Source organism: Cnephaeus nilssonii (assembly GCF_951640355.1).
Source record: "Cnephaeus nilssonii genome assembly, chromosome: 12".
Taxonomy (NCBI): Eukaryota; Metazoa; Chordata; class Mammalia; order Chiroptera; family Vespertilionidae; genus Cnephaeus; species Cnephaeus nilssonii.
The window spans coordinates 13,301,010-13,313,684 of record NC_137083.1 but is presented as its reverse complement, the minus strand read 5'-3'; the positions used below and the strand labels follow the sequence as shown (position 1 = coordinate 13,313,684).

Below are 12,675 nucleotides of genomic sequence, written 5' to 3'. Positions count from 1 at the left end.
CCCTTATGATTACTATGACCTGTCACAGATAAGGAAACTGAGTTTATGTAACTTGCTGAGGTCATATAGCTGGTATGTGGAGGACCTGGGGTTGGAACTCAAGTAATCTATCCTTCACTGCTACACTGTGCTGTCCACAGTCAGATCTGCTAACTGTTATATACTAGAAGCCTTAAAAATCCTAGACTGTACAGGAAGATACTGATTAAGGGGCTACTATAGCACTCCATTTCAAAGCCATTAATAAAGTAGGTTGTATTTGATACCAGGAGAAGCAGAGAAAGTTGATCAGAGTTTTCCAGAATGCGGTGTGGTATGCTTTCACTGTGAGATGGAAGGAAAAGCAATAAGTTAATGAGAGCCTGAATACTGTTTTCTGGATTTTATCCATTTTCTTGGTCATGCCTATTTTGAGCTTTTTTCAAATCTGTCTTAAACCTTAAGATTACTTTTCAGCCCTAGTCTGTTTGGTTCAGTGGATAGGGCATTGGCCTGAAGACTGAAGAGTCCCAGGTTCGATTCCAGTCAAGGGCACATGCCCTGGTTGCAGGCTCGATTCCCAGTAGGGGGCGTGCAGGAGGCAGCCAACTGATGATTCTCTCTCATCATTGATGTTTCTATCTCTCTCTCCCTCTCCCTTCCTCTCTGAAATCAATAAAAATATATTTAAGAGAAAAAGATTACTTTTCATAGAAACAACTACTTTTCACATTGATATTTTATTGATTTGTATGGTATTTAAATAGATTGTATAATTGCAACACACAACTATCAAAAACTAGTCAATAAACAAATACTGGTTCTTGGTGAAAATGCCATCTCCTTGATGGGAGCATAAGTGTACAGATATGTCCGACTGTTCAACATGAAAATCTCCCATGCATGGCATCAGTCAGTACATTTATAATGTGACAGGTTTATTAGCAGGCATCAGTTATTAGAACCTTTAGGGTATGAATATTAAAGCTTCAAAACTCATTATCTGAAGACAACATGAAGTTGAAACATGGAAAATCATGATAATGAACTGAAAAATTGATATCATGACTTTGAAGGGAGATCACATACAATAACCAATGGTTTTATTTAGGAGAGAGATTGGCAAACTTTTTCTGTAAACGGAGAGATAGTATGTGGTCCTTCTCACTCCTCCTTGTCCTCCTCCTTCTCCCACTTCCTTCCCTTCCCCTCTTTCTTCCTTCCCCTTCCCCTCCTTCTTCCCTGGTCATATATATATATGTACACAACACTTCAAAAATATTTTAAAATATTCTTAGCTGCTGACTCTACAGTGGAATGTGGCTAAATTTAGCCAATTGATAGTAAGGACTTAGCAGATTCCTGATAATGTAACATTAATAATCCTATCTAATAAAAGAGTAATATGCAAATGGACTGTCACACCAAGACCCAAGTTGGCTGCCCCCATGTGGACACAAGATGGCCACCACAAGATGGCCTGCAGGGGAGGGCAGTTGTGGGAAGTTAGGGATGACCAGGCCAGCAGAGGAGGGCAGTTGGGGGTGTGACCAGGCTGGCAGAGGAGGACAGTTGGGGGGAAGGGTAGTTGGGGAGGACCAGGCCTGCAGGGGAGGGCAGTTGGGAGCCAGCAGTCCTGGACTGTGAGAGGGATCCCAGATTGGAGACGGTGCAGGCTGTGCTGAGGGACACCCTTCTCCCCCCACCCCCACCCCCGTGCATGAATTTCATACACCGGGCCTACAGTCAATTAATAATTTCTCCCCCAAACAAAAATTAAATTGCTAGGAAAAGGCTGAATGGAAAATATAGGGTTTCTGTGAAGAAAATTGTATAATTACATTGATAATCAAAACTCTGAATAAATGAGATATGTCATGTTCCTAAGTGGAGCTCTTCCAGATTGCAGAGCAGTCACTGTCCCCAAAGTAATTTAAAAATTAAGTTTAATCCTAGTTAAAATTATATCAGGATTTTTAAAGTAGAAAGTGATAAGCTTATTTTAAAATTAGTATGCAAGAGAAAATGTTTAACCTAGCCAAGAAAAGTTTGAAAAAATGTTGAAGGGGGCTTGTCCTACAAAATATCAAAATCAGCCATACATAAAATGGCATAAAAATAGACAAATCAATGGAAGAAAAAATAACCCACGTTTATGAAATTCATGCAGCTTCTTGGGAGTCATTTTATCTTCAGTGTAGGTTTTGGCTTTTTAAAAGTGATTTTCTATTCATTTTTTTTCTGTTTTTAGGAATAAGTGTGCTAGCAGAGTGTCTAGACTGTCCGGAATTGAAAGCAACTGCAGATGACTTTATTCATCAGCATTTTACTGAAGTTTACAAAACTGATGAATTTCTACAACTTGATGTCAAGCGAGTTACACATCTCCTCAACCAGGACACTTTGACTGTGAGAGCGGAGGATCAGGTGACTAAACTGCCTTCTCACATTTTTCTTAGTAAGAATGTCTGTATTAAATCTTATGCTTCATGTTGGGATACATGACAAGAAAAAGAATCAATTAGAAAATAATGTATTTTTCATATTAGAGTATCCCAAAGTTTGTTTCATAGGAAAAGGTAGGCCACTTGGTAGAGATAAAGTTATTCGGGACCATGGTAGGCAGAACAGTGCCTCCCCCAAAAAATGTCTATATCCTAATCTCCTAGGAATCTATGAATAGGTTGCCTTACATGGCAAATGGGTCTTTAGAAATGTGGTTAAGTTAAGGATCTTGAGATGAGATTATCCTGGTGGGCTCCATGTAATAATAAGCATCCTTAAATGTGGAAAAGGAAAACAGAAGGGTCAGTGTCTGAGTGAGGCGATGTGAAAAAGACTTAGCTGGCCGTTGCTGACTTTGGACATGGGAGGAAGGGGCTGCAAGCCAAGAAATGCAGGTGGTTGCTCGTTGCTGGCAAAGACGGGGAAATGCTTTCTCCTGGATAAAGCATTGGATAAAAATTTAAGAAATTGTTTAAAAGTTCAAAGTTTAGTTAATAATTATGTATCAATGGTGGTTCGTTAGTTGTAATACGAGTATCATACTAATGTAGCATTGTAGCAATTGGGTGCAGGGCCATTGGGAACTCGGAACTATCTTTGCAACTTTTCTGTAATCTAAAACTATTCCAAAAGAAAAAGTTTACTTAAAAAAATAGACCAATTCCCATAAAAAATGAACTCATAGGGAGATTAGAGCTTAGGCTCTGTTAATACCAACCCAAAATTAACAACTTTGTGTAGCTCAATGTTTATATGGTAGATGTGAAGGTATATGAAATAAAGTTTGTTTTCAGTGTGTTTAAACTGTGATTTGTTAATTGAGTTATATTAATAAACTTGGACTTGTTTGGTACAGTTTAATGAATGCAAAAATAATTAAATAAAAATCTTGTAATTTATTTTTTAAATATAAAATGTGTATATTATAAAGTTTTTGGAAAGTAGATAAGTCTATCATTTCACAATTCAAGAATATTAATTAAATAAAATCATAGGTGACTTTCACTTCTTTTGAGATGGAAGGCCTCTTAGGAAATTAACCTGTTTTCCTGTTTCCAAATGAACATATAGTGATTTTTTTCAATAGAAATAGACATCATATCTCCTTCCAAAAAGGGAATGTAATTTGTTTTGAAAAACCACAAATTCAACATTCTCCCTGTCACTACATTATGTAGTAGTAATTCTAAAAAACATGTTACCTAAAGAATCACTAGAGCAATGTGTAAACTGTTCTAAAATATAGGCTTTGTTTTGTTTGGGTATGAAAGCAAATATTTGAATAAAATATTGGGAATAGTGGTTATGAGATTCTTCCCCTTCGATGTGAGAGTAAATCTAGGTAACTGGAAATGTTCCTGCCATCGAAGAACTTTACTCTGCTGTTTTTCCTCCCTTAGGTTTATGATGCTGCAGTCAGGTGGTTGAAATATGATGAACCTAATCGCCAGCCATTTATGGTTGATATCCTTGCTAAAGTCAGGTTTCCTCTTATATCAAAGAATTTCTTAAGTAAAACAGTACAAGCCGAACCACTTATTCAAGACAATCCTGAATGCCTTAAGATGGTGATAAGTAAGTTGCTTTAATGTCCATTTATAACCTGATTGTGTAACAGTTTTTCATGGGCTTTAAAGACCCTTTAGAGCAGTGGTTCTCAACCTTTTTAATGCCGCGACCCTTTAATACAGTTCCTCATGTTGTGGTGACCCCCAACCATAAAATTATTTTCGTTGCTACTTCATAACTGTGATTTTGCTATTGTTAATGAATCGTAATGTAAATATCTGTGTTTTCCGATGGTCTTAGGCTCTACAGTCGTGACCCACTAGCCCACTAGCGGTTCTCAACCTGTGGGTCACGACTGTAGAGCCTAAGACCATCGGAAAACACAGATGTTTACATTACGATTCATTAACAATAGCAAAATTAGTTATGAAGTAGCAACGAAAATAATTTTATGGTTGGGGGTCACCACAACATGAGGAACTGTATTAAAGGGTCGCGGCATTAAAAAGGTTGAGAACCACTGATTTAGAATGAGTCAGACTCAGTAGCCAGGGAGAAACATTCAAGACTTAGCTCTTCCAGATAATTAATCCTTTGAAGTACCTGGATGGGGACTTAGCCCCAGCCCTTATTTTATAGGGACTTGGGTGATAGAAGGTAAAAAATATATACATATTACTTATGCTTCGTCTCCTTTTTGTGTGTGATAGTTTTCATGCACTTTGTTTCTAGTGTTTATTTTATTTAGCCAAATAGTGATCATGTTTTCTTTCTTAAACACCTTTGTTTTTGTTTGTGGGGTTTTTTTTGGCCTGGAGCTAATAATTGCAACATTTTTCCATTTACTTAGTTTTTCGTGACTTGCAGGCTAAGTCCCAACCCCTCTATAAAATACCACTTGATAAAATTATCGGTACAATTAAACAATCTTTTGCTTTTATTTTACTTCTTGGAAATATTCTTCATGGAGCCTGCCTCTGCCTATTCCAGTATGGACTGTTTGCTCTCCAGGCCTAAGCCACAATTTTTGTCTTTGGGCCTTCCTTCTCAGCAATGCTGGGATGTCCTCTCACTCCTCTCCTATGTTAGATCTGCTATCTTCCTGGATCCTAGGTCTTCCCCTTCCTTAATTCTCTCTATTTAATCTAATGTGTCCCCAGCGGTTCCTGAGAAAGAATATGCAATCAGTAAATACTTATAATCTTGACAAATCCCGTATCTTTATTGACCATAAGACTGGGGAACAGTTCAGCTGGTTTAGAATTATGTTGAAAATCATGTTTAATTAGAATTTTGAAGGCATTGTTACATTATTTTCCAGTATTACTTTTGAGAAATCTGATGCCAATCTGAGCCTTTATTTTTTTTTATCCCTGATATTTTGAAATGTCGCAATAATGTATCTTGCTGTGCATCCTTTTTTTTTTCTTTTTTTAAGTTATGTTGGGTATTCTCTATCTTGTCAGCCACAGATTTCAGCTTTCTGTTATTGGTAGTATGATTCTTTAGCAATTGAGTATCTCTTGTTATCTATTCTTTGCCTCGTTATTCTCTCTTCTGGTAGATTGCTTTGTTTTTCTTTCAACACTTTTATTTCCGCTATTTTTAATTTCTATGAGCTTTTAACTTATTCTCTAATTTGTTCTTTCATGTCTGTAATATCTTATTCTAAAATAGGATTATACTGCCTTTAATTTTTCTTATCTTGTCTGTATTGCCTTTGAATTTTTTTCCTGTTTTTGTTGTTCTTGGAAGCTTTTCTTAATTGATTAGTTTCATAGTGAATCATATTTGTAAGAGTGAGCTATTTTAAAACTGATAGGATAAGTTAGTATATTTGAGTGGGCTTCTCAGTTCTTTGTTTTTAATATATATTTTTATTGGTTTCAGAGAAGAAGGGAGAGGGAAAGAGAGTTAGAAACATCAATGATGAGAGAGAATCATTGATCGGCTGCCTCCTGCACACCACTTGCTGGGGATTGAGCCTGCAACCTGGACATGTGCCCTGACCAGGAATCGAACCTGGTCAGGTTCAAACTTCAAACCTTCAGGAGAGCAGGACTGTCATCATAAATTCTCAAAAGAGGATACTTTACCTCCACTTGGAGCTAATATTGAAACAAGCAAATTACTATTTTACCCTTCGCCCTCAGGCAGATTTTTTTTCTTAGTCTCTCTTTTCATTAAAAGCTCAACCACTTAGCACACTGGCCATGTGGCTTCTCAGTTCTTGGACAGACTGTAGGGTAATCAGTATAGCTGGATAATTTTTTAATTGGGGATCTCCTAATGTCAGTATCTGTAGATATTTTCTCAGGTAGCTGGATACATTATAATTTGACATCTATATACATTTGTCATATAGTTATTTTTTGTTTTGTGTTTAAGAATACCATTTGGTTTTTGGAGACCAAATGCTGCTGTTTGTTAGTTCTGTTTACTTATTGCTGGTGGCTTGAATCCTTGTGTTTTGTAATTTTACATTATGAGTTTATATTTGATTGATCTTAATTGCCAGAAATATGGGAGGACTGGGTTGTATTCCTGCAGGTTTTCCCTGTTCTCCTCAAGAGGAGAATAGTATTTGCTTCTGCCAAGTACCCTGGGTACAGTAATCCAGGACTGCTTGGAATTTTTCTTGGCTTATGGTTTCTTCGACTTACAGGTAGGACTGTCAGATTTCTTTTCTTAGTCTCTCTTTTCGTTAAAGTAAAACCGGACCCTCACAGGAATAACTCCCAAAGGAATAAGCCTAAGGGAGCAAGAAGTTCCTCAGGGAAAGGGGCTGGAATGCTTGTCCCCAGCCCTGTCCTTGGAGAGGAAAAGCCTTTCAATGAAGGGGCCACAGTTCATGCTTCCTTCAGGGGTCGGCACAAACAACATTGTTTAGTTGCCTCCTGTAGTGCGCCAACCAGGGATGGAACACAAAATCTTTTTGGTGCACAGGATAGCACTCCAATTAACTGAGCCACCGGGCAAGGGCTTGCATTTGTTTGTTTATTTATTTATTTGTTTATCATATTTGTAATGATTTCAGAAAGGAAGGGAGAGGAAGAGAGAAACATCAATGATGAGAGAGAATCCTTGATTGGCTGCCTCCTACACGCCCCCTACTGGGGATCAAGCAGCCATGTGCCCTCTCCCTCAACCATTGAACCATGCAGGCTGGGCCAGCTAGGCTGCTAGGGCTTTGATCTATATTTTAAGGGGCAATACCAATGCCTGGGCTCTACCACCAGAGATTTTTATTCAATTAGTCTATGGCAGTGGTCGGCAAACTGCGGCTCACGAGCCACATGCAGCTCTTTGGCCCCTTGAGTGTGGCTCTTCAACAAAATACCACGTGCGGGCGCGCACGTACAGTGCGATTGAAACTTCGTGGCCCATGCGCAGAAGTCGGTTTTCTGCTCTCAAAAGAAATTTCAATCCTTGTACTGTTGATATTTGGCTCTGTTGACTAATGAGTTTGCCGACCACTGGTCTATGGTATGGCCCTAGCTTGCTTTCATAGATTTTCTAGGTAATTTCTAATGTGTGTTTAAGATGGATAACTGCTGGGTTAGGAGATCTGAATTTCAATAATTATTATTTTTGGCAGCTATTGCTTGAAGAGCCAGATAATTCACTGGTATGTAATAGTGGGTGGGGCAATCAGCATAATGGTAATTGCTGAGAATAATAAATTGGTTAGGACTCAGATCCTAACAAATTTCTCCTGTCTCTTCCACCTCATAGAGCGCTGATAGAAAAACAGTTTCACAAATAAAAGCACTATTATGTTTGAGTGGATTTTCCCCCCAGAGCATTAAAGTGCCTGAAGTTCTTAAAGAGTTGCCCTGTGTTTTTCTGCAGGTGGAATGAGGTATCATCTCCTGTCTCCAGAGGATCGAGAAGAACTGGTAGATGGCACAAGGCCCCGAAGAAAGAAACATGACTACCGCATAGCGCTATTTGGAGGCTCTCAACCACAATCTTGTAGATATTTCAACCCAAAGGTAACTAATTTTTCCTTTTCTTTCGCAAAGTTTTGAGCAAGTAGACACTCACCTACTACCAGTAGTAATAACTTGTGCCCATCGAGATGTTACTGTTTATGGAGTGCCTTTACATACCTTATGAGAAACATAGTTCTCATCTTCTTTTTATAAATTGGGAAATTGAGGCTTAGTCAGGTTTCAAATGTTTCCATAATTGCTCTGGAGTGCAGCACAGTGACCACTATCACAGGAAATGGAGCACTAGTTCTCTTATCTTACCTCATTTTGTTAGCGACTCCTTGCTTTTGTTACAATTTCTTGTCTTCCTTATGTGCCATTTTCAATGAATATCTGCTTCTGGAGTACGTGTATTTTTTTTTTGTTTTTGTTCAGTAATTATGTTTAATATAAAATAATATACAGTCATTTTAGAAAAATTGGAAAACCTAGAAAATCACAAAGAGAAAAGATAAAATTACCTTTAATGCACCCATCTGGAAAGGATCACCAATTTTAATGTATTTTCCAGTACATGTTGTGCCAGTTGGGCCAGCAGAGCCTGAGTCATAGGTGTAGGGACACAATTTTAAAAATAGATCATTAATTATAACCTTACTGGAACCCACTCACATTTCTACCCCTTGTGTCTTAGACCTGGGTTTTTGGCTGTGGGGGAGATAAAACAATATTTCGCTGATACAGTCAGTATTACTGGGACACAGCAAATGCCAGTCCTAAAAGATAGCACCCCATCCTGGCAAGTCTATAATTGGTGTTGAGTCTAAGCATATAAGTTAAGGGTCTCTTTCATCATTTTGTAGGCCTATTTTTGGTTGATGATAGGTACTTGAAGAGTCCAGATCAGGATACTTACCTGATCTTTCTCACTGAAGTGGGTGCTTGGAGGCATTGTGTGTAACACTGTAGTGGTGATGTACAAGGCATTTATCAAAACACATGGTGGTGGTGGTCAGAGTGCAAAAGACCACAAAGGCCAATCCAAATCCAGAGTCAGTGTCAGTTCCACGAAGGGCAGGGCATTGTCCCTTCAACAATGGAAAGGTCCCAGTATAGTTAGCCTGGGATTAAGTAACTAACTGGCTCCCTCAAGGTATGGTAACAAATCAAGGGCTTACTATTGGCCAGTATTACTGACAGAGTGGGTCCTGGCCAGTAGAGGATAGTCACGTAGTGTGGGGGAGTTCATTAGCTTCTGTAGCCACTGGCTGATGCAAGCCTCTGTCATTGCTACTGTGGTCACTCTTAAGGCCATTGAGCAAGTATCAGATTGGGGGTGGGGGAGAGATATAGATGCAGCCCTGTCCACATGATGATGAAGAGGTTTTTGCTGCAAGTGTGGGCACTCTGGATAGAATTTATATTGGACACAAATTTGTGTCCTTTCCGGACAGCCATCTGCTTTATCTTTCCTCAGTTCCCCTTGTCAGCAATCTTCATTCTTGCTTATTCCAAATCTGTACCCATTTGGGTAAATCATTCACCACTGCCTAAGAATTGATTTAAAGAAAAAAAGAAACTGACCAAAGGCTTTCCATCCTGGAAGGTATAATGGACAATCAAAGGAACTGCTTGAAATGTAGCCAAATCAGAGTATGTTTCTTCTGTATAGTCCTTCAGTGCCTTCCCTGCAGGGACTGCAATGCTCTAGCAGTCCTCCTTTGGCCAGTTCTGTCACACATGAACCAAGCTCAGATTTCTCAAATTTATCAGCTGATTTTAGGGACTGCCTCCATGAAGACATAATCCTGGTTGAGGGGAAAAGCCTACTGGGTAAGAGTTGTAATTAGCTGTTCAGGTATTCTGTGCCTTTGGGACCTCCATAAGCCCAGTCTTATGTTTACATATCAGATTATTGGTTAAAAGCATGCTATTTATGATTTGGTAGATCAGATAAACTCCAAAAAGGATTAATGGTATGGTCACCTGGATTCCCTTAGTGCAGTGATGGGCAACCTTTTGAGCTTGGTGTGTCAAACTTCGCCAAAAAACTGAGCATAACTCGGGTAGTGTGTCACTTTGAGGAAAAAACTAACTCTAAGACTCTAGTCGCAAATGTTTCATCCGCAAGAGCAGCAAATGTTTCATCCTCGGCATGCGGCCGCGTGTCATCAGAAATGGCTACATGTGTCAGGGCTGACACGCGTGTCATAGGTTCGCCATCACTGCCTTAGTGTTAGGCATTTGCTGTCTGTTAGAACTAGTGGCCAGCCATTAGATGTTACTGAGAAAATGATACCTGCTTAGCACTGGCTGGTGTGGCTCAGTTGGTTGGGTGTTGTCCCATGCACCAAGAGGTTTGATTCCCAGTCAGGTACATGCCCAGGTTGTGGGCTCGATCCCCAGCAGGAGGTAGCCCATCCATGTTTCTCTCTCCCTCTCCCTTTCTCTCTCATTTTTCAAATGGTACCTGCTTAAAGTAGGTTGGCTTGCTCCAGAATCCCAGTGGCATGCTCTGTGATCAGATTGGGACATGCTTCAAGCCATATGCAGCACCCTGATGCCCCAGGATCACAGTGTAACCTGAGCAGCTGAGCTGTACTACTATAGCCTGTCTCACTTACAGAGCATTCTCCTGCTCTGAGTTTTACTTGCAGTTGGCAGCTTTTTGGTTTACCCAGTAAAAGCATAAAAGTAGGACACCCAAATACAGAATATGTGTCATCTGTAATAAGTAGGAGATTCTTGGGGCAACAAACTACTCTTCATTTCCAAGGAGATCCTCAAGGTCAGGCCTCCTTGCCTTGCCAGTTGAAAAGAAATTCCATCTAATGGTCTGGGTAGACAGTAACAGAAATGTTCCTTAGCCAGAGTGTTAGCTATATGCCAAGTTTTAGTGATTGTTTCAGTCTGGTCCAATAAGACCACATCTGGCCTGGCTGCAACAGAGCCACCATTCCTGGCAGTTCCTCCTCTGGTTTGGTAGAGAAGACCAGCAACCGCTTATCCTTCTTATTATAATACTTAACATCATAATGCGTACAGTAAATATGCCGTCCAACATCAAAAAGACCTCTTCAGGGAAGGAGGATCAGGTTATTAATGCAGTCTAATAAGCACAATGTCAGTGTACTCAAAAGATGGTTACACCTGAGGAAACGTGGAAGCGGTGGCAATAGTTGGAGCCTAAGTACTCTGAGGGTCTCTCGGTGCCCTGTGAGAGGAAAGGGCAGGATGCCACTGGAATCATCTTCATCTTCGGTGCAGCTGTCCTTCCCTTCTCTCTTACCCTCAGTGCCAGGCAATTCTATTAACTCTTCCCTTCCCCCAATGTCTTACATCACTTCCCAGGAAATGAAGTGTATTCTTCGCTGGTTTGCCAGTTGGTCAGGTCCCCAGCGTGAACGTTTCCTACAAGACCTGGTCACTAAAGCAGTGCCAGGAAAATCACAGCCATTGCTAGAAGGTCTGGAGCAGCATAGTGTATCTGGAGCCAACCAAACACCTGGTATCTTTGAGTGGCAGCTACGTCTTTGGGATCAGTGGTTTCGAGGTTGGGCTGAGGAGGAGCGCAATGAGTTTGTCAGGCAGCTGGAGGTCAGTGAGCCAGACTTCGTGGCCAAGTTTTACCAAGCAGTGGCTGCTACAGCTGTAAAGACTGATAGGCATTAAAATCAGAGAAGAGAACCATAGTTGATGGAGCCGAAACCACAACTCTACAGTGAGAACTTCAGATGTGCCACGTAAAGTTCTGGGGATGGTATCCTGATTCACTGACTGAGCTTGCTGACTAGTACAGGCCTGGTTATTGCAATGTTTACAGCACATGCGCTGGACGACTAGTGTAAATGTTTTCCAGCTAAGCAAATCCAGAGTAGCAGTCTGCCTCTAGCTTACTTCTTTCCAGGAGATGTCAAACCCTCAATTTAATGGCTTTTGCAACTATAACCAAACGGCACCTACACATAATTCAAGCCTACTGCCGGCCCACGGGGATATAAAGTAGAACTTTCCTACTCCAGAAGCCGGAGAGAAGGGCAATAAAAGGTCCCGTTTTTATATTTAGCTGGGTTCAGATGTCTGGTTTCACCTCCCTTAGCAGATTCAGGCACAATTATGTGACATCCTAACTACTAGCTTTCCTGTGATGATTTAGAAAAAATTATGGAAAAATCAGAAGAGGGAGATAATTAGTTATTCCTTCCTCCACACTAATGTGTGTTTGAATCCAAATAGTAATGACTTTTTCCAAAAGCATATGTGATATCCTTGGAGCTGTAAGTTTGCTCTATAACAATATGAAAAAAAGTGACATTCTTTAGAGGTTGAAATGTTTATTTTTTGTATCAAAATAAAGAATCTTTGGAATCATAAATAAAAAAAAAGATTGTTACACCTGCACATCTATTTAATATCAGCTAAGGTTAAGATTATTGACACTTCAGTGGCTATTTAATTTCAGTGTTTTTAAATTTTTCAGGGTCTTTTTGAGTCAAGAACAGGACATTTATAAATATACTCTTTTTCCAAACAAAAACTGAAATCATAGGAGTTTTGGTTGTAATTCTATAACCACAGCTTTCAGGTGTTGATAATAGTTATATACCCACCTGGTTCCCAAAGCCTAACCATAGTGTTGGATCTGATAGTTAAAAAGACTTAAACATGTTTTGGTGGGAATATTTTATCTTAACATAAAGTAGATAGCTATTTTGATGTACAGAGGGGCAAGGAGAATCCTGATTTC

At 39.7% G+C, this 12,675-nt stretch overlaps 2 protein-coding genes across 2 annotated transcripts in view; both read left to right on the top strand.

Annotated features, from left to right (window-relative positions):
• KLHL7 (kelch like family member 7) overlaps nt 1-12,675 on the top strand; it is a 50,165-nt gene that overhangs the window by 17,585 nt on the left and 19,905 nt on the right. Inside the window, exons 5-7 of the mRNA XM_079786040.1 lie at nt 2,231-2,406; nt 3,885-4,059; nt 7,846-7,988. Coding sequence (XP_079642166.1) covers nt 2,231-2,406; nt 3,885-4,059; nt 7,846-7,988 — 494 coding nt within the window. The remainder of the gene's footprint in view (nt 1-2,230; nt 2,407-3,884; nt 4,060-7,845; nt 7,989-12,675) is intronic.
• Nucleotides 9,998-12,204, top strand: LOC307108237 (uncharacterized protein C14orf119 homolog). The gene has a single exon (XM_079786043.1). It carries the CDS (start codon nt 11,031-11,033, stop codon nt 11,598-11,600), a length of 570 nt encoding a protein of 189 aa, XP_079642169.1. The 5' UTR covers nt 9,998-11,030; the 3' UTR covers nt 11,601-12,204.